The sequence below is a fragment of the Peromyscus maniculatus genome, chromosome X (assembly GCF_049852395.1).
Source record: "Peromyscus maniculatus bairdii isolate BWxNUB_F1_BW_parent chromosome X, HU_Pman_BW_mat_3.1, whole genome shotgun sequence".
Lineage (NCBI taxonomy): Eukaryota > Metazoa > Chordata > Mammalia > Rodentia > Cricetidae > Peromyscus > Peromyscus maniculatus.
Window position 1 is genome coordinate 85,826,719 of NC_134875.1, and position 25,189 is coordinate 85,851,907.

General features: G+C 39.4%; 1 protein-coding gene across 5 annotated transcripts in view; it reads right to left on the minus strand.

Moving 5' to 3' along the window:
• Eda (ectodysplasin A) overlaps positions 1 to 23,188 on the minus strand; it is a 371,953-nt gene extending 348,765 nt beyond the window's left edge. For 2 of the 5 annotated variants that reach the window (XM_006981166.4, XM_006981165.4), the window contains exon 1: positions 22,585 to 23,186. In XM_006981166.4, the coding sequence (XP_006981228.1) occupies positions 22,585 to 22,980 (396 nt within the window). In that variant the 5' untranslated portion in view covers positions 22,981 to 23,186. Of the gene's footprint in view, positions 1 to 22,584 lie in introns of all 5 variants that reach the window. The other 3 variants (XM_006981163.4, XM_006981162.4, XM_042268788.2) reach the window with 2 other exon arrangements.
• Between the last annotated feature and the right edge of the window lie 2,001 nt (positions 23,189 to 25,189).

Here is a 25,189-nt window from a genome sequence, read left to right on the forward strand (position 1 = left end):
TCTTCTATGAGAACTTGAGGGAAAAAACTCAGAAAATTAGGAAAAAATAATACCCATTGATAAAGAAACCAAGAAAAGAAAGTTTAAATAAAATTTGCAGTGCAGAGAATTAAAGGAAACATTTGCAAATCTAAGTGTTTAGTATGCAGAATATATTAAGAACTCATACAAGTCAATGCTATAAAAACACACAACAATTTAGAAATGAGCAGAGAATTTGAATAGGAATTTTTCTAAACAATATACATATATAGGCACAGGTAAAGATGTTTGATGTCATTACTCCTTAGAGAAAAAACAAAGCAAAACAATCAGATACCACTTTATACCTTGTAAGATGGTTATAATCCAAAATATATATCATAACAAATGTTAACAAAGATGTGAGAAAGTATGCTGTTTAGTTGAAATTGTCAGCTTGACACAATCTATAATCACCTGGGAAGAGACATTCAATAAGGGATTGTCTACATCAGGTTGACCTATGGTTATGCCCATGAGGGATTATCTTGATTACCTTAATTGAGATGGGAAGACTCAGCCACTTGTGAATGTCATCATTCCCTGGGCAGGGTCCTGAACTGTGTAATAGTGGAGAAAGTAAGCCCAGCAGAAAGCATGAATGCATTAACTCTCTGTTCTTAAATGTGGATGTGACTAGCTGCTTCTAGCTCCTGCTTTGACTTCAACACATTGAAAGACTATAGCTTGAAACTGGAAGCCAAATAAATTCTTTTTCCTTTAAAGCTGTTTTGTTGGGGTATTTTATCATAACAATAGAAATGAAACTAAAGGAGGAAGTTAGAGACCTTATATGCCACTGATAAAGATACAAAATGGTTCAGCAATTATGAAAAACAGTTTAATGTTTATTCAATGAATTTAACATATAATTACAATATGACCTAGAGTTTCACTGATAGGTATTTTCCTCAAAGAATTTAAAGCATTTACTTAGAGCTAGGGCTACAATTCAGTGGTAGAGTAATTACCTAGCATGCATGAAACTCAGGGATTAATATTTTACATTAAAAAAGAAAGAAAAATAAAAGAAGAAAAAACAGTATTTAAACAGTTATACTCTTCTGACCTTAGCAGCATTGTTCATAATAGTCCAAAATCAGAAAGAAATTCAAATATCCATCGACAAATGAATAGATAAACAAAATGTGGTAAATGCATATAATGAAATATTATTTATTCACAAGAGAATAAAATTCTGACATATGCTATAATATGGAAGAACCTTTAAAAATATGTAAACTGAAAAAGTCCATGCACAAAAGAACACATATTACTCCACATATATAAAATATCCACAACAAGTAAAATCATTGAGGCTGCAGATCCGTGGCTAAAAGTAGCTTTGTAGTTGATAGGGATGGTTTAGAACACAGAGTTGGGTAGTGACTCCCAACAGCAGAGTTTCTTTTGATGGTGATGAAAATGTTCCTGAATCAGGCAATGGTGACAGTTATATAGCTCTATAAATACACTGAGATCATTAAATTGTTATGCTTTCAATAGATAAATTTTATGTGTGAATTATATCTCAATTCCATCATTTAAAATATAATTTAATTCTCACATTCAATAAATACTGACTGAGAAACATTAGTCACTGAAGTAACATAATCACCACTACATTACATCATATCAAAAGTTTAAATGAAAGATAAATGATTGGACAATATCTAGTATAACAGAAACAAAACCAAGAAGCGATCTGCAATTGTCACCCACTTGCAAAGGAAAATTAGTTTTCCCAATGAAGTTTCAATGGGTATATTAACCACACTTCAAGGTAGGCTGCATGCCCAGCAATAGATGGCCAACACAAAACAAACTCAATGGCATGTTCGTCGACTTTTGTCTCAAATTGCTTTGTTTGGTTTTTTTTTTTTTTTTTGGCCTTAATAAGTCTTTTGCTTGTATACTTTGGTTTTTTTGTATATTTATGGGTGTGTGTGAGAGAGTTTCTTTGGGTTTGGGGGGGGGGTTACTTGTTTGCTTGGTTTTTTTGTTTGTTTGTTTTAAATACATTTATTTAGTTATTTATATTTTACATCCTGGCCGCAGTTTCCCCTCCCTCCTCTGCTCCTAGGTGGAGGGCAAACCTTGTACCTAAGTCAGTAAAGTCGCCTTAGGGTAAACACTTTCCTGACTGGAGAAATCCAGTTCAAGGAGTACTTGGGAAAGAAACAATATTTTAGGGCATCTTTCTATTCCAAGCTTTACTTTCAAAGGCTTGTAGATTTTTGTTTGGTGGTTGCAGTTGGTAATAAAAAGGGCTTCCAGGGCCTTACTAACAGGAAAAAAATTCCTTATGGGTGTGCTCAATTTCTTCTCTCTCTCTCTCTCTCTCTCTCTCTCTCTCTCTCTCTCTCTCTCTCTCTCTCTCTCTCGTTCTCTCTCCCTCTCTTTCTTATTTATTTATTTATTTATTTATTTATTTATTTATTTATTTATTTATTTATTTTACATCCCAACTGCAGTTACCCCTCCCTCCTCTCCTCCCATCCCCTGGCCTCCCCCTTACCCCCTTACTCCCTCCTCCTCCATCTCAGTCCAGGAAAGGGCAGGTCTCCCTTGAGTATCAACAAAACACGGCATATCAAGTTGTAGTAAGACTAAGCACCTCCCTATGTATTAAGGCTGGGCAAGGGGAACCAGTAAGAGAAGTAGGGTCCCAGAAGCCAGTAAAAGAGTCAACACAGCCCTTGTTTCCATTGTTAGGAGTCCCACAAGAGGACTGGGCTACACAACTGTCACATATATGCAGAGTGCCTAGGTCAGTCCCATGCAGACTCCCTGGTTTTCTTTCTTTCTTTTTTTTTCTAAACAGGGAGATAAAGAAAGGGTATGGAATTGGATGGGTGCAGGAGGTGAAGAGGATCTGGAAGAAGGGGGATGAATGAAGGGGGATGAAGAAAGGATCTGGAAGAAGATGGGGGGATGCATAACCAGAATATACTGTAGGAAAATTTTTCATTAAAAATATTAAAACCAAAAGGCCCTGCTGAATTTTGCAATATGGAGATCACCAGTTACCCTAGTAAGTGCAGCCTCAGTAGTAAAGAAAATACAAAAAAAAAAAAAAAAAACCTAAAGGAAAATGAAGAATCAATGAGTGTCTAAAATGCCAAGACACTTCATTACTTTCTGAAGTTTGATTGTTAAGGGGAAAAGGTAAGGGGAAAAGTTAGCTTTAAAAAGATGCTGGGTGGAATAAGTTTATACACACACACACACACACACACACACAAATGTAAGCATGATTGTATGAGACATAAAGACATTTGAGAGAGATCAAAGATACAGGAGAAGCTGAGCAGTCTAGCACACATCTATTATCCCAGAATTTGGAAGGCTGAGGCAGGAAGACTGAGTTAGAAGTCAGCCTCGGTTTCATAATGAGATTGTCTTAAAACAAAATAAAAAGATACAGAAGAAACTAAGAAAGGGAGAGGGAAAAGAACCTAAAGTCCAAGGGAAAGATCTGGTCTAGAAGGGAAGGTCCTACCTACTTCCTCTTGAGAAAGGAGCACAACAAGGTGTGGGTTCAATCTGCAGAAGTTAACAGTGAAGGGAAGGCACTGGATTTGTGGGTCATCTCAATGCCAATCTTGATTTTTTTTTTAATGCAGTAGGAATTAAGTTTAACAGTTGAAAGTAAAGTGAATATAATCACAGCAGGAGGTTTATGGACCAAAATGAAAGCATGGAAGTGCCGCTGAGAGCAGAAAATTGAGCTAACCAGGGAGGGGGCAGGGAGATAAGGAGGGTACAAGGAGAGCAGGGGGATGTGGTACAAAGGGGAAAGAATTAGACGCCGAATTTGCAGTGGCACTAATCTGGAATTCTCTTCAATTTTATCCAACCCTGTAGAATTGGTAAGACCAAACAGAAAAGCTGACCCTCAGCTGGAGTTTCGTTAAGGCACAAGAACCTGGAAATACAGAGGCCTGAGATTTCCTAATTACTGGAGCAATGTGTATCCTGTGTGACTGTCCTTTCTTCTGAGCCAAGCCAACAGCCATCTTTGGGAGTACAGCTGCACTCTCTTACAAAAGATCATCCCAGATAGGCTGGCTGCCAATTGACACTTTCTCTCTCCCTCTCTCTCTCCCCCTCTCTTCCCCCGACAGAGAGTGGAACAGGACATGAAATTCTCAAGTGAGTATCCCACTGCACCCTACCATCTGCCAATGCTTCCTGTGGCCTGAGAGGAAAGGGGTAGAGGATATAGAGGACAAGGAAGTCTGGAAGGAGGGGTGCTTCATCATGTAGCTATGGGAAGCCATCCCTGCTGGGTAAGGTTTTGGAGGTGTGGTCAGTGGGGGAGGAATGTCTGCACCCATGGAAGTAACCCCTCACTTGGGCTCTGTAAGGAAGCTCAATAAATACAATAGTTCCCCCAGAGGGAACTTTGATAGATTCCTGCCTCCGTTTCTTGTTGGAACCTTGGGAGGAGGGGTAAATGCTTCCTTATCTCAGGAAGACATTTTACCAACAGTGGGTTAAAGGATCTAATTTAGTTAAATAAATGTCTAGCTAGTCCCCACAGAGAACATACAAGGTTTGATCCTCATATGGCACTGTTCCAAAGGTCTTGATCAGTTTTGTTTTCTCCTGTGAAATACAGGAAACCAGTCATTAGGACGTTTTTCCCATAATGAAAATGGAAAGTACAGTGCTATCGGGAAAAGAAAACAGAAGCTGAGTCATCAATAAATAGAAATTAACCACAATTTTGTATTATAAGTGGCACACTATCACAGAGCTGTTGAAAGATGACAAATAGTTCTAGACCAAATAAGTAAGGCCCTGGATTCTAAGCTTTTACCCAAACATACTTCCAATCTACTCTCTCCAAATCTTTGATCATGTTGCTTCCTCTGCCAAGAGTGTCCCTTTCCAATTTTAGCCTGTCCCTAATGATAGGCATTGATTTTTACCTTTCTAGCTCTTTCAATGCTAGATGTGGTGTCAGGTGTCTCATAAATGCAGATTTAGTTGAAATGAAATAAAGAAAATATTACTAAGGGCTAAATGATCACATATTTAAATTTATCCTTAAATATAGGAGTAGTCCACCCTCAAAAGGAACTTTTTAACAAGAGAAATAACAATGGAAGTAAGAATGCAGAGGAAGAAAACCAATTTATATAAAGCTAGAGGTTTCTACTAAAATCAGTATAAGTGGATGTAATTTATAAAGAAATGCTTCAGTCTCTACCTTCAAAAACCCTTTTCAGTTAATTGAAGAAACAAGATAATCTACAATTCAATACAATGGCAAATAAAGGGTTTAGAATGCTGAGATGAGCCGGGCGGTGGTGGCGCACGCCTTTAATCCCAGCACTCGGGAGGCAGAGCCAGGTGGATCTCTGTGAGTTCGAGGCCAACCTGGGCTACAAAGTGAGCTCCAGGAAAGGTGCAAAGCTACACAGAGAAACCCTGTCTCGAAAAACAAAAACAAAAAAAACAAAAACAAAAACAAAAACAAAAAAAAAAAGAATGCTGAGATGAATGAATGGACAAGGATGAATCTATCAAAAAGATAAGATTTGACCTGAGCTCTGAAAGACTGAGGGCTCCAAGAAGAGGTTGAGCATCCAGCTTTGGGAGACAGATGAATAAAGGCCGGAATGCAAGAGGTATGACAGTGGATTGGTCTGGAGGAAAATGAACTCAAGTGGACAGCAAGCAACAAGGAGAGTAACAGAATTATTCAGGGACATTTGCAAAAAGACTCTGAAGTCGACCTGATAGACTCAGTCCAGGCAGGTCCAGTCCCCTCCTCCCAGATTGAGCCAAGCGTCCCTGCATAAGCCCCAGGTTTCAAACAGCTATCTCATGCAGCGAGCCCAGGACCTGGTACCACTGCCTGGATGCCTCCCAAACAGATCAAGCCAATCAACTGTCTCACCTATTCAGAGGGCCTGATCCAGTTGGGGGCCCCTCAGCCTTTGGTTCATAGGTGGCCTTGATCTGGAGGTGGTGGGAATGTGGGATGGGCTGGGGGGAAGGGGAGGGGGGCAGGAAGGGGTGAACAAGGGAATCTGTGGCTGTTATGTAGAACTGAATAGTATTGTAAAATAAAATAAATATGAAAAAATAAAAATATAAAAAAAGACTCTGAATTCTTCTGTATAGGCAATGGAGAGGAGAACAAAGGTATTTGAGGAGGGGGCGACATGAAAAGTTGCAGTAAAGAACAAAGCAACCCTCTAGTCCATAATTATTATGAGAAATAAGAAGCTGAGGAGGGATCACAGATTTGGGAAGGGGAACTTGGAGATTAGCTAAACCAAATACAATCAGAATTATAACAGAGACTAGATGCACAAGACATAGACAATGCAAATCAGCATCAGAAAGTATGAATCAATTTAGCAACTGGATGCTAAGTATGAGTAGCAAAGGAAAAGGAGAAATAAAATGCATCTGAGATTTTCTGCCTGAGTTATTGAAAGAATGAAACCATGGTTTAATTTTCTAAAATTTAGTGTGTGCAATAGGGGAAGGGAAGAGTGGAGATGAATTCAATTTAGCTAACTAAATTTGAGGTGGCAGCTGGAAATCCATGCAGAAACTAATGGCACCTAACAGGGTTGTCTGATGTCATTAAGAACAAAGGAAGTTTATACTCTTGGTTGACTCTGCTAGCTAAATCAGTTTTGAGAACTAGAACCCCCCACAAGTGCTGCCTTTATACCTCATAGCAACTCACTGAAATTGAGGAACACCTGAAATCTGCCACTATCCTTCCCACGAGTCTGAATGCAGGTATAACAATCCTTCCAGAGAAAGCCCTCAGTTTCACCACCTTAACAATTTAGACTATATATTAAAAGGGCTCTAGGGCCCACAAGCTGGCTCGGCAGATTAAAGTGCTTGGCATGAAGGCCTGATTACCTGAGTTCGACTCCCAAGACCAACACAAAGGGAAAAGGAGAGCACTGACTTCACAGGATTGTCTTCTGGCCTACACATGCATTGCATTATGGCATCCCACCACCCCCGCAATAATAATAAAGAAATATATTTTAAAGTTCTCTAGAAACATGCAATGCTTCTAGGCACATACTAATGTTTAAACTTTGATTGTCCTTGCAGGCCAATGGTGTGGCAGGTTGAAAGAATAAAGATCTGCAAACCACAAAATAAAATTTAGAGTAATCTCCTTTTGAAAATCAATTTCTTTGTGGCTGTCTGCTTTCAAACCATGCTATACGACATCACTCCAATAAAAATTACTCTTCATCTCTGAAGTGTGGGCCCATTGACAAGTGGATGTACATGGGGAAAATTACTCAGCGGTCTATTATTTTAAAGTGGTTTCAGCAGCTACCAGCAGGAAAATCCCTAGGAAGCCACAAAAGACAGGGAACTACTCCTTCCTTCAGTTATTGCAAGCACACAGCCCCAGCATCTGGCTGAGAAATGACAACTGAAATTTAATTCCTCTCTCTCCCCCAAAGAAACACGATCATTAACTAATTTTCCAAATGGTATGTTCATTAAGCATTCACTACCACACAAGCTCCTGCGTCAATGGCCATCAAAGGTAAGACTGTGACAAAAGTGACAAAAAATGAAATCGACAATAATAGGGGAACTGAAGTTAGGCATGGGAGACCAACTCTGATCTAATTTACACAGTTGTTTTTATTTTCTTCCTTTAGAGCAGCAATTCAAAAAAATGGAGATGAACATCAGTATTACCTAAGAAGCTAATGGGTACACCCTAAATATTCTGACGATGTGGGACTAGATGTGGCCACACATAAGTAGGTTTTGCAAAAGTTCTCCAACACTAATACACACCTCTGATTAAGAATGACATTCACATTTATCTCTGTGATATATATTAAACCTAGAAGTCTGAAAAAAAGTTCTAAGTAGGATCTGAGACTATTCCACTATCTCTATCACAAAGACTAAGACTAGAATAAAAGACAGGCATAAAGGAAAAGGGAGTAATGAAGAGGGCAGAAGAGGAAGAAAGAGATAACAACTGTGAGCCAGAATTAATTACTGCTCACTGTAGTGAAGTAATTAGCTGGACCCTATCGCAGTCTATTTTGTGCTGCTATAACAGAATACCACAAATTGGGTAATTTATAAAGTAAGTAAATTTATTAAGCCAGGCATGGTGATGCATGCCTATAACCCTAGCACTTGAGAGGTAGAAGCAAAAGCTTGGATAACAGTGAATGCTCTATCCTCAGCTACCAAACAAGTTTGAGGCCAACTGGGGATGCATGAGACCCTGTTTCAAAGAAAAACAAAAACAGAAAAGAAAGAACTTTATTTCTCAGAGTTCTGAAGGCTGAAATGATACCGGAAGATAGAAGATCAGTCTAGAACATAACATAGACGGATATTAATTGGGAGCCCATTCCCATGACTCTTGACCCACTTCTATGATAACAGCATGAATTCATTCATGTGGCCTCATTGACTAATCCCTGCTTTTAAAGGCCCCACCTCATAATACTGTTACAACGATAATTAAATTTGAACATGGGTTTTAGAGGGGGATAGTCAAACCATAGAAGGATATTTGTACATGCTAGGCTCTATCCACACTAACTTACTTAAATCCCACAAATTAAAGATTCTTACTCTGACGTGCTCAACAGAATCGACAGTACAGCCTTTTCAAATTAAACATGCATAGCATGACATCCCTGATGCTTCTTGGTTAAGTTTATTCTGGGTTGGAATCCTGAACTCATCTATTATGGAAAAAGTTTTGGAGCATTTGGAATGATGAGTCTTGAAGATTCTCTTCATGTAAAGATAAATATCAAAACAACTAACATCTCTTAGGCATTTGTCCATTACTTTTATACTTCTTTAGAATAACAGATGCATCTAGATATAATTCATATACCAGATAATTCACTCATTTTTGTAGGAACTGTACTGAACTGTGTAATTTCATGATAGCTCTTGCATCATTTTCTTTAAAGCCCCACACTTCTACTGCCTTAGTCATGGTGAAATCAGTTGTGAAATACTTTCATTCCCACAATAAGTGCCCTCATGCCCATATTTAGTGAACCTTCATTCCTACCACTCACCACATACACTCACTAATCTAATTTTTGTCTCCACATATTTGCCTATTCTGGACATTTCATACAAATAGAATTACACAATATAATGTGGTTTTTTGTGACTGGCTCTTTTCACTTAGCATAATATTTCTGAGAGCCTACCATGTTGTAGCACATATTCAAACTTCATTGCTTTTTATGACTGAAATATATTCTATTAGAATTTTATGCCACATTTGTTTATTCATCAGACATTTGGGTTGCTTCCACTTTTTGAAAATTATGAATAATGCCACTCACTGTGAACATTCCTATAGAGGTTTTTGTGTGAACAGACGTTTTCAATTCTTTTGGGCACATGCACACAAGTAGAATTGGGTCATAACGCAATAAGTAATTCTAGGTTAACTTATTAAGGGGCTGAAAACCCATGTTCCAAAAACTACTATATCATTTAACATCCCCACTAGCAATGCATGAGTGTTCTCATTCTCCACATCTCCATTGTTTATTATCTTTTTCATTATAGTCATTCTAATAGGTATAAAATGATACCTCAATGTGGTTTTGATTTGCATTTCCATGACTGATAACAATGCTGAGCATATTTTTGTGTACTTTTGGACATTTGTGCATCTTCTTTCATAAATATATGTATCTTTTCCCAATTTTCTCTTCTTATTTATTGCATTTCTAGAGGCCTATTTTGTAAACATTTTCTCCTACTCTCATATTTTTTTTATTTTTTAAAAGTTTTCTTTAGAAAAACAAAAGCACTTTTTCAAATACAATTCACTTCTTTGTATTGTTGTTGGACTATGTATTTGGTTCCATGTCTAAGAACTCTTTGCCCAATTCTAGGTCATGAAAACTTTCTTTTAAAAATATTGTTCTGACACTTAAATTTAGGCTTATTTAAAAATTAATTCAGGGGTATGGTGTATAGTACATGTCTACATTCACTTTTTTTCTTTAATTTGTGGCTTTTTTAATTGATAGATTAAACATAAAATGTATACACACTAATGGTACACTGTATGTTTTAACACATGTATGAACTGTACAATGAATATAAAAGGCAAAACATGTATGTGAATAAAGAGATAACAGAGTACCCAATGCTGTGGGATAATGTTCTTGTACACTGGTTTAATACAATGCTGATTGGCCAGTAGCCAGGCAGGAAGTATAGGCAGGGTAAGCAGACTAGGAGAATGCTGGGAAGAGGAGGGGAGGAGTACCCTCTGGATATGGAAAACGGTTGTTTGGCTCGAACTGGTTGGGGGGCACCCAGGCAGGGGGACCAGGATCTGTCCCTGGTGCATGGGCAGGCTTCTGGAATCCGGTGCCTGTGGTGTGATGCCTTGTACAGCCTTGGTGCAGTGGGGAGGGGCTTGGACCTGCCTAGGCTCAGTGTGCTGGGCTCTGCTGACTCCTCATGGGAGACCTTGATTTGGTGGATGTGGGGTTGTGGGGTGGCTTGGGGAAAAGGGCTGGGGGTGGGAGGAGGGAGGAGGTGGGAGGAGGGAGGAGGGGGGATCTGTGGATAGTATGTGGAGTGAGTAGAAAATTTCTTAATAAAGAAAAATGAAAAAAAAAGAAGCCAAGCTAGGCTGTACAACCTACTTCTAGGTGACTCTACTTCCTAAAGGTTCCACAACCTTCCCAAACAGCTCCACCAGCTGGTGACTGAGTATTCAAACATGAGCCTATGGGAGACATTTCATATTCAAACGATAACATATATCCAGTAGTAGGATTGCTGAATCATATGAGAGTTCTATTTTAAACTTTTGAAATACTTCCATATATTCATATAGTTTGATATTATGGTGCGCGCACATGCACGCATATATATATATATATATATATATATATATATATATATATATATATTCACCATTAGTTGAATAGGGAATTTTTTGTACTCCAGTGAACTGTCTTGTTTTGTTTTTCAAAAACAAATTGGTTATAATGTAAGGGTTCTCAATTCTGTTCCAATGACTTATAATGTCTATATTTAAGCCAGTACCATAATGGATTGATAACTATGGCTTTATAAATTTCCATTCTTTGAACATATTATGTTCTCTCTCACCTCTAAGCCTTTGCATATTATGTTCCTATTACTGGAAACAAAATTATTCAACTAATAATTTTTTTTTTCAGTTTTAAACTCAGAAGATGCTTTGTCAAGAAAAATGTCCCTTGATTTTAAAAGTTTGAGTCAGGTGTTCATCTTTTTTTGTTCCAAATTACCATATGTTCCCAATAATCCAAGCTGTAAGATTAACCCTACTGTTATCAGTAGGGTTACTTCATCATCAAATGAAATTGTGCTAGCTTATTCACTTGACTCAAAATTCCATGACTGCAGGAATTCCCTTTGACCTACTCAACAGTTATATCTCCACATCTGTGTACCACTGTCTTAGGGGTTCTATTGCTGTGAAGAGACACTATGACCATGGCAAATCTCATAATATGTCATACTATTAAAAGGCTGAACATAGAGTCAGGGGAGAAAAAGAAGAAAAGAAACTGAAATTTATCTAGGAACAAGAACCCAGGTAAAAGTATCAATCTTTGGGTTCTGAATTAGAATAATAGTTTAAATGAATAGTAAATCAACTTTCATTTGGACAGAAAGCCAGTTTCAGATGATCTCAATATCATGGTTGATTAAGTTGACATAGGATGCTAGCACCTGAGGCCAACTTCCAGAAATATAAATCCTATCTGGATAAAGACTAAAACAACTGAGGCCTCAAAACATTTGTACAAAAGTGTATATATATAAAATATATATATAAATTATCGTGTATATAAATTCTATATTATATAAAAATTTTATTATATATAACATTGTAAATATTATTATATATAAATTATGCCATTCATTCAAAAGCAAACAAACATATGGCAAAACAGCCAGAGTAGTAGAAAAATAAGATACACAATTGATAATAGAAATAGATTAAGATATTTTGTGGTTCCCTATAAATTTCAGAGACACATGCCATTGAATTGTTTTGTTGTTTGATTTTTTAAGATATAGGCTCACCATGTTCAAGGCTACCCTTTAACTCACAATCTTTTCGCCTTTGTCTCCCAAGTGCTAGAATTATAGTTATGAAACATCACACCTGGATTGTGTCATTGGAATCTTGATGAGGTTTTCACTGAATTGACAGTTTTCTTTGGATAGTATGGACATTTCACCAATTTTACTTTTTCTCATACACAGTTATGGAATATATTTTCATTTATTTCTGCTTTCTTCAATTATTTCATCATTGTTTTATAGTTTTCAGTGCTCAGGTCTCTTACATTCTTTGTTTTTTATTTCTAAGTACTTTATTTTTTGTTAGTTGTTGTCTGAATATCCTATATATAAGATACCAAACACAATTTAACCTCCCTTAGGGTAAAATGGCTTCATGAATCCTTCCAAACAGTTAAGGAAAAAAATATTACCAATGTTACATGAATGATTGTAAGCAACAAATAAAATAAACACAATAGTAATGACAGCATAAAATAACGTTGATATCCAAACTTGATAATGAGAAAAAATTGCATGCTAATCTCTCTCACTCTAAATAAAGATCAACGATTCTAAATGAAAGGTTAGCAAAATAATTCCAGATATATAGCACTGGAAAGTACATTGGAACTAACGAGGCTTTATCTTAAGGATAATAAGGTTGGCTTCATATCACATTAACAGAAGAGGAAAGAAAAACTCCTGTGACTAATTCAATATATAAAAGAAAACCATGTGATACAATGACATAATTCTTTATATTATTCAAAAACCTTGGAAAACTAGAAGAAAAATTAAAATTTAAAGTTGATAAATATCTTTTAAAACTAACAATAATAATAAAAACCTATGACAAACAGTAAAATGGTAGTTTTCCTCCAATGTTCAGAAGTGAGCAAGGATGTCTGCTATTACTACTTCTATTCAACATTAATCTAAACATTCTGGCCAGTATAATAAAGAAAACGTTTTAATTTTTTATTTTTAAAGTTTTTTTCATACAATGTATTTGGATCATATTCTTCCCCTCCCCCAACTTCTCTCAGATTCCCCACCTCCCTCCCCACCCAATATCATCAATATCATGTTCTCTCTCTCTCTCTCTCTCTCTCTCTCTCTCTCTCTCTCTCTCTCTCTCTCTCTCTCTCTCAGTGTGTGTGTGTGTGTGTATGTGTGTGTGTGTGTGTGTGTGTGTGTGTGTGTGAATGATTCCTAATGACACTCTGTACTCATAGATTGGAGTCTAGCATAATCATTATCAGAGAGGCTCCACCCAGCAACTGATGGGAGCAGATGCAGAGACCCACAGCCAAACATTAGGCAGAGCTCGGGAATTTCACAGAAGAGAGAGAGGAAGGATTGTAGGAGCCAGAATCAACTAACTTGGGCTCATAGGTGCTCACAGAGACTGAAGTGACAAATGTGGATCCTGTATGGGTCTGCACCAGGCTCTGTGCATATATATCATGGATGTGCAGCTTGGTGTTCTGGCGGGACTCCTAACAGTGGGAGTATATTATGGTTGTGTGACTTGGTGTTCTGGTGGGACTCCTAACAGGTGGGAGTGGGGGCTGGCTATGATTCTTCTGCCTGCTTTGGGGACCCTTTTCCTCTTATTGGGGTGCTTTGTCCAGCCTTGATATGAAGGTTTATGCCTAGTCTTATTGCAGCTTGTTATGTCAACTTCAGTTGGTATCCCTGGAAGGAGTACTCTTTTATGAAGGGAAATGGAGGAGGAGTGAATCTGGGAAAGAGGGGGGTGGCTGGGAGGAGAGGAGGGAGGGGAAACTGCAGTTGAGATGTAATATATGAGAGAAGAATAGATAGATAGATAGATAGATAGATAGATAGATAGATAGATAGATAGATAGATAGAAAGATAGATAGATACCAGAAAAAAATGAAAATCAGGTCAGACAAACAAGAGGAAGCATTGTAAGAACCAGATGAGAGAGACAACTCCAAGATAACAGTATCTTCCAGACACAACAGGACTGATACACATATGGACTGAGAGAGATTGGGAAAGCATTCACAAGACCTGGACAGGTTCAAGCCAGACATCCCCACACTGAGAGGGTGATGTGAACTCTGGGTCTCAACCCCAACCAAGAATCAATCTGCAATTAATAGCAACTGGCGAAGGGGAAGTCAGTTTTCTCCAATGGAGTGTCACCGGGTATACCAACCACACTCTAGGGCAAGCCCCATGCCCAGGAATAATTGGCCAACAGAAAAACTTTTAAGGTATCTAGATTAAAAAGGAAAAGAACAAATATATATTTTTTATAAACCTTTTGATAGACATGTGGAAAATCCAAAAGAACATGCAAATAAATTATTAGGATTAATAAGTGAGTTCAGCAAACTTCTGGATACAAACTTAATACATAAAGTTAAACTAGATTTCTAAACATGAGCAAGAAACAAAGTTAAATTTAAAGCAATTAAAAGAAAAAAGGTCATGAATTTGAATGAAAGCAAGGGAAGCTACATGGGAGGGTTTGGATGGAAGTAGGGTTTGAAGGGGGAATGATGTAATTATATTATAACCACAAAAAAATTAAAAATTATGTAGCCCCACATTGGGTTTCCTACCAAGTCAATTGAAAGACTTAGAATGCCATGCAGGATTTTTATTAGATAGTGCTTTGGAGATCAACATATGTGCAAATTGCCCTAACCAAATTTCTATTGAGCTCTTGAGCTGGTATGGCTGGTATATGACTCTTCAATGCTTTCCCGATTTGGAAGAAAGGGGAAGTGATTTATAGCTCTGCACTGGTTAGTCATTAGATGCAGGCAGCCCTGGAAGGAAGTTTCTCCTTGATTGAAAATATTTTCTTCAAAAGACAACTCTCAGCTGAACTCTCTCTTTTGACAGTACCCTTGTTACTTAAGAACATAAATCCTGCATTTCTGAAGTGGAATCTACACAGTGAACCACAACATCCATCATATCATATATAATGACATTTAAAAACATACCTTGGATACCCTCTCTGACCAGGCAGTGGTGGCACAAGCACTCGGGAGGCAAAGGCAGGTGGATCTTTGTGAGCTCCAAGCCAGCATGGTCTACAGAGTGAGTTCCAGGGCAACACTCAGAGGCCCTGTCTTAAAAAACAAAACTAACTAAATAAATAAATAAAAATAAAATAAAAGGTATTACTGAGAAAATTACACAAGAATTAAAGATATGGAAGGATATATCAAGTTCCTGAATTGGAAGATGTGACCTCCTAAGTTGGGTTTTATGTGGTGAATAAGAATGTCACCCATGGGCTCATATGTTTGAATACTTGGTCCCAATTGCTGTAACTCTTTGGGAAAGATTAGGAGCTATGGCCTTGTTAGAGGAGGTGTGTTACAGGGGAGGGCTTGAGGTTTTAAAAGACTTTCACTGTTCCTGGTGTACTGTGTTTCCTACTAGCGGATCAAAAGATGAGCTCGGAGGTGCTGCTCTAGTTGCCTGTCACCACACCTTCACTCCATCTTCCTTCTGCAACTGAAAGCTCAATTCAACTCTTTTACAAGTTGTCTTGGTCAAGGTGCTTTATCATGGCAACAGAAAAGTAACCTTAACTAATACAATGTAATTGCAATAAAAATTCTAAGAGGTTTCTCTTTTCTTGAGGCATGTAAAAAAGCTGATTCTAAAATATATGTGAAAATGTGAACGCTAAGAGTATCCAAGGTGGTTTTAAAGCATATGAACAAGTTGGAAGGACTTGCTTCCCTGGATATCAAAAAGCTTATTATAGGGTTCAGTGACATCTGATTGCGGTTTTGTATCCCAAGGATTCATGTGATGGATGCTTAGCCCTCAGTGTGGCACTGTTGATATGGTAGAACTTTTAAAGAGGTAGAGCTCAGTGCCAGGTAATTGGACCACTGAAGGCACTGCCTTCTGAAATGATTCATCCTTTTCTTACAGAGTATATTAGTTCTTGAAGGGGTAGGCTGCTACAAAATGAGGCCAACCCATGCAATTTTTCACTTTTCTGCACTTTTATTTCTCTTTCTCCACCATTTTACTATCCAGCCAAGAGTACCCTCACTAAAGCTGAATGGATGTTTTCTGAATCTCTAAATGACCTAAGTAATCTCTTTTACTTTCAAGTACCTAGCCTCAATTATTTTGTTATAGCAACAGGAAACAGACTGATGAGAAACAGATCAACAGACTAGAATAAACAGTTCAGAAACAATTTGGGGCGTATATAAACAATGGATGGATGAAAAAGTAAGAATGTAGAAAAGTAGAAAAAAATCGTTATACTAAAAAGGACTAAATCAGTTGGATACTTGTATGGGAAAACATAGAGTCTGACCTCTATGTCTCCACTATACACAAAATCAATCCCAGGTGGCCTGTAAATCCATGAATGGCACAAATATAAAACTTCTAAATGATAATGTATGAGCATGTCTAATGATTTTAAAGTCAGCAAATACTTCTTTTTTTAAATGATTTGTTTTGGGTATTGTGCTCATGTGTGCGTGCATGCATATGTGTGTAAAAGAGGGCTTCAGATAATCTGGGGATGAAGGTAGGTGGTTGTGGGCTGCCTGATGGTGAGTGTGAGGAACCAAACTCTGGTCCTCTGCAAAAGCATTACATGCTCTTAACCACTGAACCATGTCTTCAGCCCTGGAAAAATATTTCTTAAACAGGATACAAAGACACTATTCATGAAAAAAATATTGAAAATTTTTGACACATTAAAATTAAAGACTTCTGTTCATCAAGATATTATAAAAGCAGGTCACAAATTTGGGAATATATTGCAAAATATAAGAATCCATTTCCAAGGTATATAAAGATTTCTAGGGCTACAGAGATGGTTCTGCAGTTAAGAGTGCTTATTGCTCCTGAAGAGGATATGAGTTTGGTTTGAAACACACATGTCAGAAGGCTAGCAACTGCCTTATAACTCTAGTCCTTGGGAATCCAGAGCCCTCTTCTGGTCTCTGCAGGAACCTGCACTCACATACCCCCACATATACACAAGCACACATACACATAATTGAAAACACAAACATATTTTTAATTATATAAGAAATCTGTAAGAATAGGGAAATTTGACAGTAAAATAGGCAAAAAGACGGAAAATTACTTCACAAAGATATCCAAATTGAAAATATTGATAAGGAACACAACCTCATCAGTCTTCAGAGAAGAATCCCTTAAAATCCCAAGATAAAATTAAGTATGTAACTCACTGTCAGACTATTTACCTTGCATACCCGAAGGTTCCATCCCCAATATCACATACAATAACAAGATATCACTACAAACCCACTCCCCAGAATGACTGTGATTGCAAAGTATAGAAAAACTGCAATTCTCATACATTGTTGGTGAGATATAAATCATCAATAACTTAGAAAAACTGTCAATATTTCAAAATATGTATTTTTCATTGCATAGAAACTAATCCTAGGTGTATATTCAATGGAAATTCTTATTATTGGAACCAAAAGACATGCATAAAATTATCCAAAACATCATTATTGATAATAATTCCAAACTGGAAATAATTGATATTTTATTACCATCATAAGGAATTTATAAATTATGATATATCTCAATAGCAGAATATACAAAATTAAAAATTAAAAAATATCTCTGTCTGTCACAGTATGGTTATCACAAATATAGTGTTAACCAAAAACCATAAGACTCAAAAGACTACATCTATCTGATTTCATTTATGTACAGTTCAAAATGAACAAAATTATTTTTGGTAATAGAAGTCAGGACATTCATTATCTTTGGAGAGTGAAGATTATACAGTGATAAAGGGGCACAATTAAGGGTTTACAGGATGTTAAAAGTATTTATTTCTTGACTTAGGTACAAGCAAGATGAGTGTGCTCACTTTGTAATATTTCATCAAATGGTACAATTACGATGTGTATGCTTTTCTGTATTTGTATTATATGTCAATAAAATGTGAAAAAAAGAATAGAAATGAGGAAATAAGTGCTGGGTATTTACAAAGATGGTTCTCTCCAACGGCTGCCTTACAGACAAAGGCACAAGGCTTTTCTTGGTAATGTTCTTGGGAATTAAAATCGCTTCAGAAATTCTCTAGTATAAAGAGATCTTCTCTCTAAGGTAGTTACAGATAAATTACAGATCATTTTTCACAAGATCTAAGAGAGAAAGATGAAGCCTAAAAGCAAATAAAATATCAAACGATGTATTACCAAAAGCTTTTAGTACCATCTTAGAGGGAAAGTGTGAAAATAGGAAATGGATCACATGGTTAGGACTCCTCTTTTCCATTTCAATTTCTAATTATTTTAGAAACCAGTGAAATATTACCAATGGAACTATTTACCTAAGCAAAACTGACAGTTCACAGACTTAGCAGGACCAGAGAGAAACAGGCCTGTTTTATAAAATGCCTTTGTTTTACATAAAATGTTACCCAAGTCCCAAAATTATTCAGTTCAACAACTTTTTTTCTACTTAGCTATAACTAGTGCTGATAGGAATCATAAAACACACTACAGAAGGTAGATTTCTGATGATCTTTAATGTAAAGGCAGATGTGGTAAGACGAAAATCAGTAACAACTACAGAATAATCCTCAAAGAGAATTTGGTGGGTGACTTCCAGGAGTGAAATTAGTGAGAGTGAAAATGAGAGGGATATCATGAAACCAGTTCATCAGAAGCCTTAGTGAACACATTTAAACTCCATAAACAACTTATTTAGATTCCATAATTCGTGAGCTTACTAGTGGTCAACATGATCACCTAGAATGATACTTAGTTATTAGGAATATCAAATCTTAGTATGCTAATGATATATCTAGTTATACCTAAAGATCTCTGTAGAACATTAAAGCTGCCTTCTATGACATCACCCCAAATAATTAGGAATGTACCTCAAACAACTCCAACAGTCCTGAATAAATTTCTATTGATCTGCCTGTAGTTTAGATTATGAGATGCTACCTTTATTTATCTCTCTCAACATAAATTTTTCAAACATTAAAAGAATCTAATACTTAACACTGTAGCTAACACAGAGAAAATTTTATTTATTTATTCAGCTTAGATCATTAAATTACACGAACATACTAACCATACTCATCTCTCTCCTGATTTGGAAGACTGTGTTCTCTCTCTCTCTCTCTCTCTCTCTCTCTCTCTCTCTCTCTCTCTCTCTCTCTCTCTCTCTCCTCTCTCTCTCCAGACTGAAAAAAAAAACAACTAAAAACTCCCCTTTTGATCAATTTAATTGGGTTTCTGGAGACTTTTATCAATCGGCTGCTAGCTTTTTCTTGAGGAGCAGCCACCAGGATTTTCTGTCTGATGATAGACAAAAAATCACTTTTGATCTTCTTCATGGAAAAAAGTTTTGTTTTGTTGTTGACACATTCCTGAGATTTTCCACCATGTTTTTGACATTTGAGGGATATAATCATGACCAGACCTTTTTCTCTATAGTGTGATCCAGTGATTTTTTAATGTTTTTAATTATTTGTTATCAAATTCAGGCACTACTGGTGTATCCCTAGCTCTTAAGCTAATCCTTCCTAAGCATCCAGATACAGCTCCTTCTCTCCTTCAGCTAAAGGAGACAGCCCATGACTCCAGATGCTACCTCTCATTCTTTATGATCAGCAACTGTGTCCCTACTTTTCTAACAACTCCCTTGCAGAAATTTTCCGATGTTCCTGCTTTATGACCCGAATTCCTTCTGTATCTTCTTTTTTATTGCAATATGCTATACATACACCTTCAGTGATTTCTAGAGTCCTTCCTTGAGTCATAATTGGAGAGCCCACAGTCCAATCATCTCATAAGGATAGGTGACTTCACCTTTGCCTACATAGATGTATGACCTTACATAATGAAATGCCGCTGACTGTTTTGCTCCCCACTGTTTAGTGTCACCAGCTTGCCTTCACTCTTTCTAAATATACTGTTAGGAAACCCAAATGTATTGCCCACTGGAGGATGCATGGTTTTGTCTCTGGTCCTCTCTGTCCAAGACTTGCTGTAACAGCAGCTGCTTATGTTGAAAAACTGAAATATAAAATATGACCTATGTGGCCCAGTCCCACGAGGCGGTTTACTTCCTTATTTATGAATCAGAATCTGTCAGCACAACTTAGAATTTTGACTGTCAGCAGATAGTACAATTAAATGTCACTGTAAAACCAGCAGAGGGTGCACCAGGGCACTAGAAATTCTACCCAAGATATAGCACATCAATTTAACTCGATTAGCCAATCAACTTTTCCTTATTTATTTATTTATTTATTTATTTATTTGTTTGTTTGTTTGTTTGTTTGTTTATTTATAGGCTAAAACTAATATCCTCAAGAGAAACAAGTTGAATCTGAGCTAAAATTTCTTCACTTACATTTCAATTTTCCTGAAAGTGAAGTTCAAGACAAATACGGAACATATGATTAAACTTAGTCTGGTCAAAATGTAGTCAGAGCAGAACAAAATGACACAAATCTGAGCCTGTCATTTTGTTGAAAGTCCACTATGGAGCTCCAACCTGTTGTTGCTTCATTCCTCTCAAATTTTCTTTTTCGTAGACACTATAGGATGGTTTAATGTGTACTAAACTGGAAGATGAAGGAGCAAATTCATCCTAGTTTTGACTCAAGCTATGATATGCTGGGCCATTTACTTCTCCCTCGGGGCCTATATGTTTTCCAAAGGAATCAATAAAATAGACTCAGGGGGTACCTTACAAATCTGAAAAACTTCAATTCCAAGTCGATACCAAAAAAATGTCAAGCGCTACGATCATTGTTTCGACTGTCCCAAAGGACTAAAATACAAAGACTAAAGGACAAGAGATAAGAAACTCTGTTGTTTCAAACTGTGTCGAAACACCTGAGTATTTTAGTGTTACACAAGTGTCAGCAACTAAATGCCATTACAAAGCCGTGAGTGTCCCCTGCCATCACAGAAGCTCTAGAATACAGCTGGCCTGCTAATCCCCAATCTATAAACATGACTCTGTCCACCCCGAATGCCAAAAATCCTTGACCACCATTTGAGTAAAGAAGTTGAATTCTCTGATACTTTTTACAGAATATTAATGTGCAGCTGTTAAATACTTCTACTGGGGATGAGGAGCAGGGAAATAAAAGACCCAGAGTCCTAATTAATTATCATCCAGCCATCGTGTTTAAAGTTTCAAGTATGAGAAGCACATCTGCAGATTCTCTTCTTTGATAAGCTGTTACATAAATTGGAGTGTGTTTGAAAGGCATTTTTGGGCTGGGGCAATTTTACAAAGCACACTGTAAAAGAGAAAAGTGTCAGTCCTGACAGAGTATTGTTATGAATGTGACAGCTCTAAAGTGTACAACTTTGAAGGTCAAAGTAACACAATGTTCCAAGAGTTGTGACAATGACTATGAATGTAGCACCAAATACAGGCTTCCATGCCTCGCCTTGTATAAGAAAGTTACTTATACAACCTGTCGTTTTCTCAAAAAGGTACAAACTAACCATTAGTCTTGGACCACCTCAAAAAGATCCTTGGTTGCCTTGCCTAAGATTCACATGTAAGACAACTCTGGCAACCAAGTACACTGAATTTACTTGAAGAAAGAGTTAGGAAAACAACCAAGCTAATGGTTTGCTAAAAGGGATACAAACACTCGAAAGAATACCAAAAACAAAACAGAAATCCAACTTCCTGTTCTGAAGCTAGCGATCATGAAAATTCTTCACACCCGCTGCACCCCACTCCATCAACAAGAGTGTCAGAACCGGCATGCAAAGGGTGAGTTTTATTTCCATAGATTTTTTAAATTGCTGTTCAGAAGTTGTCTAGCAAGACGGCATATTTCTACCAGAATTCCTCAGGGGCGCTGATCCTCTCTAGAACACCGAGGACAATCAGTCTCAAATTGCAGGTAAGTGTGAAAAAGCTCACGTTCTGGTCAGCGCACAAGAACCCGGCGCTGAAAGTACGGTTAAAAGTTGTTTCGACGGGCGTGGAGCAGTTATTACAGCTGTTTACAGCTCCAACTCCAAAGAGGAGCCTGCTAGTGCTGGCATCGGCTCGGGACACGAAGAAACAAGCACCGCGGGCAGGGAACCTCACCAGGGGCACCAGGGGCCAAGCTGCTCGCCGTTAGACGGCCACGGGGGCGGCGCAGGCACCTCTCTGCCGGCTGGGGTGCGAGGCCAGCCAACTTTTCCCGAAGCAGCCCACACCCCCCCGGGGGCGGCGCATGCAGGCTGAGCTTTCCAAGTCCATGGGACCCGAGAGGGTCTGGATGAGCCAAGACAGGAACTGAGGACAACCTGCCCTGGACAACCTCTCCCTAGCTCTCCGGCCCACTCCCGGGTCCTGCCCTGTAACTTGGCTCTGAGTGGCAGAGTCCCCCGAGCCCTGCGGCGCAGGCCCCCGCCCAACCTAGCAGGGGAGGGGGCCTCCAAGGCCGCCGCCCCTCCTAGGTGACTCACCTGGTGCCGGTCCTGGGAGTCAGGGGGGAGTGGATCTTCTCCTGGTTCCAAAGGCTGCTGTTGAAAGGACGGCTGCCCGAGGTGGCGGGTGATGGGACCCACAGGGTCGAGGTTACCAGGGCTGCTTAGGGTGCCAGAGGTGCCAGGAGCACCCGGGCCGCTGAGACGGGACTCGGTGCCCCGTTCCCGCCGCAATTCGGATCGCAACTCTAGGTAGCAGCACAGCGTCAGCAGGTGGAGGGCCAGCGAGAGGCCAAAGAAACCCAGGAAGAGCCGGCAGCTGTTCCCTTCGCCCGCCCGAGCAGGGGCCCCGCGACAGCCGCAGCCCTGGCTGCCCCGCTCCCTTGGCGCTGCTGCAGGCAGGGGTTCCCTGCGCTCTACCTCGGGGTAGCCCATGGCCTCCAGAGACAGCCACTATCTGAGGCCCGGGAGCCTCTGCCTCTGCCTCAGCCCTTTACGACCCCTGACAGGCGGCTACTGTCCTGCCATCGGCTGGGGGCTGCAGGGACCCGTTCCTGAGCGACGGTGGCTGGGCGGGACAGAACAGGGAGCAGCCGCATGTGCAGCTCCACTCCGAGGGGTGGGAAAAGGAGGAGGAGGGGCGGGAGAGAGGGGCGGCTCGGCCCAAGAGGGAATGAGGGAGGAGGTCCTCACCTACCCCGCCCCATGCCTCAAGGGGCGGCCGGGACGCCCAACCACGAGCCCGCCAGGCCTGGGCGCCCCGCCCCCTGCCGTTCCACTCGGGCCTCCAGCCGTGGGGCGGGGCCTGGGGGCGTGGGGGTTCACCTCTGCCTGGCAGCCCCACCCAGCTCTTCCCGCTTGCCCCGTTGTAGTTGGTGACTGCCGCTGTCGTTCATCTCCGGACTCCACCCTGGTTTAACCCTTCAGCGCAGCTATGGGGGAGGGCAGGAGGGGGGGAGGCTGAGAAGAATTTGGGAACCTTGGAAAGAACGTGGAGCAAAGAAAAGGAGGCAGAAACTAGCATTAATAGAAATGTTTGCAATTAACTGCAGTTGTTAATAACATCATCCAGTACTTATCTGTTGCTTTCAATCTTCAAAGCGTTTAACAGACGTTAAACTAATTAAAACAGTTCAGGGTTTGGAATGAAACCATGCCTGCTGTGTTTGCAATTCAATGGCTCGCCAGAAGAAAAGGAGACCTAGGAGCCTGGGAGCCAAACAGACTGGGAATCAGGCAGTCTCACTCCCAGAGTGAGTCTGGGGGCACAGTCAAAGCCTAGTGCCAAGTGCCTAGTGCCAAGTGGAGCTGAAGTGATGCTGTCCCTTGAAGGGTAAAACAGTTTCCTAGGATTTCTTGACATGTTAATTCATTCAACAGATATGCATTGATCCCTTTCACAGTGCTGTGTGAGAGAACTCACAGCCAAAAGTTTATCTTCTTCCAGGGCTGCAGAAGTTTTGAAAGAACATGAGCCTTCAATGAGCAGGTGGGGAAACTGAGGGTCACAACGAGGTGAATTTTTACAAGGGTGGTCCACAGAATGGCCAGACACTATTGGCATCTCTACTTGCAGGCAACTGTTCTGGCCTCTCCACCCTTCCCATGCTTCCCCTGGAGTACTCCCTGGGGGAAGTTCAACAAGTCAGCCAAATGTTCCAGATGTACATGCTGCAACTGCAGCATCTTCAACAGCTGCACCAATCAGGAACAGGGTCAGAGAAAAAAAATGGCAAATGTCAGAACAATAGACCTGGAAATGAAGAATGGAAAAGATTAGTTGTCAAGAGTCACAGTTGACAAGAGTTACTGGTCTCGGATTTTAGAGAGTTAAGTGGCTGGAGCAGAGCAAGCACTCTCATTTCCATGCACTTGAGAAAGGAATAATCAGCAATTCTATTGACTTGAAGCAAGCATAGTAAAAGCCACTGAGAAGGCTCAGTGATGCAGTGATGTCCCAGAGCACTTAAGGGTAGGCCTTAAACCTAGGCTGATAAGGGAGAAGAACAACACAGAAGAATATAGCAAAGGAGACAAAAGAAAAACAAAACCAAAAGCATCTGGTGGAGAGGTCAGTGCGTAGAGCCCAGAGGTCATAAACTTTAAATACATCAGCCCCAGACAAGTTTTTCTTCACAGCCTTGTGAATGGTCTCAGTGCTTCAAAAACATCTTTCTGTCCTCTTTTTAACCTTTACCCATGAAACAGAAAGTTTGCAAGAAAAAAAAAAAAACCCTCATCATCACACAGATAAGGAGGAAAAGAAAGGCTTGCAACAGCAGCTCTCAAGATCTACTTGTCCAGACCAGGAATTCTAGATGCTAGGAAAGCCGCCAGGCCGATTTACCTTAATTATCACAGCCAGGATTATTGGAAAGAATGCTAGACCAGAAGTCAGGAGGCCTCACTCTGCCACTAGTTTGTTGGGTCACTCTGAGCAAAGCAACGTACTTTTCCAAGGGAGTGGGGAAACACTGGCTTGGTTTCTCCAACTGTAAAACAAAGAATTGAAACTGTACCGGCTATTACATTGTGCCTTATCTGTCTCATCACTGGCTATGTTGAATTTATTGCACACACAGTTTAAAGAGGCTACTTTATCTTCATCTAAAATGAAAGGGAAAGGAATGACATCCATCTCCTG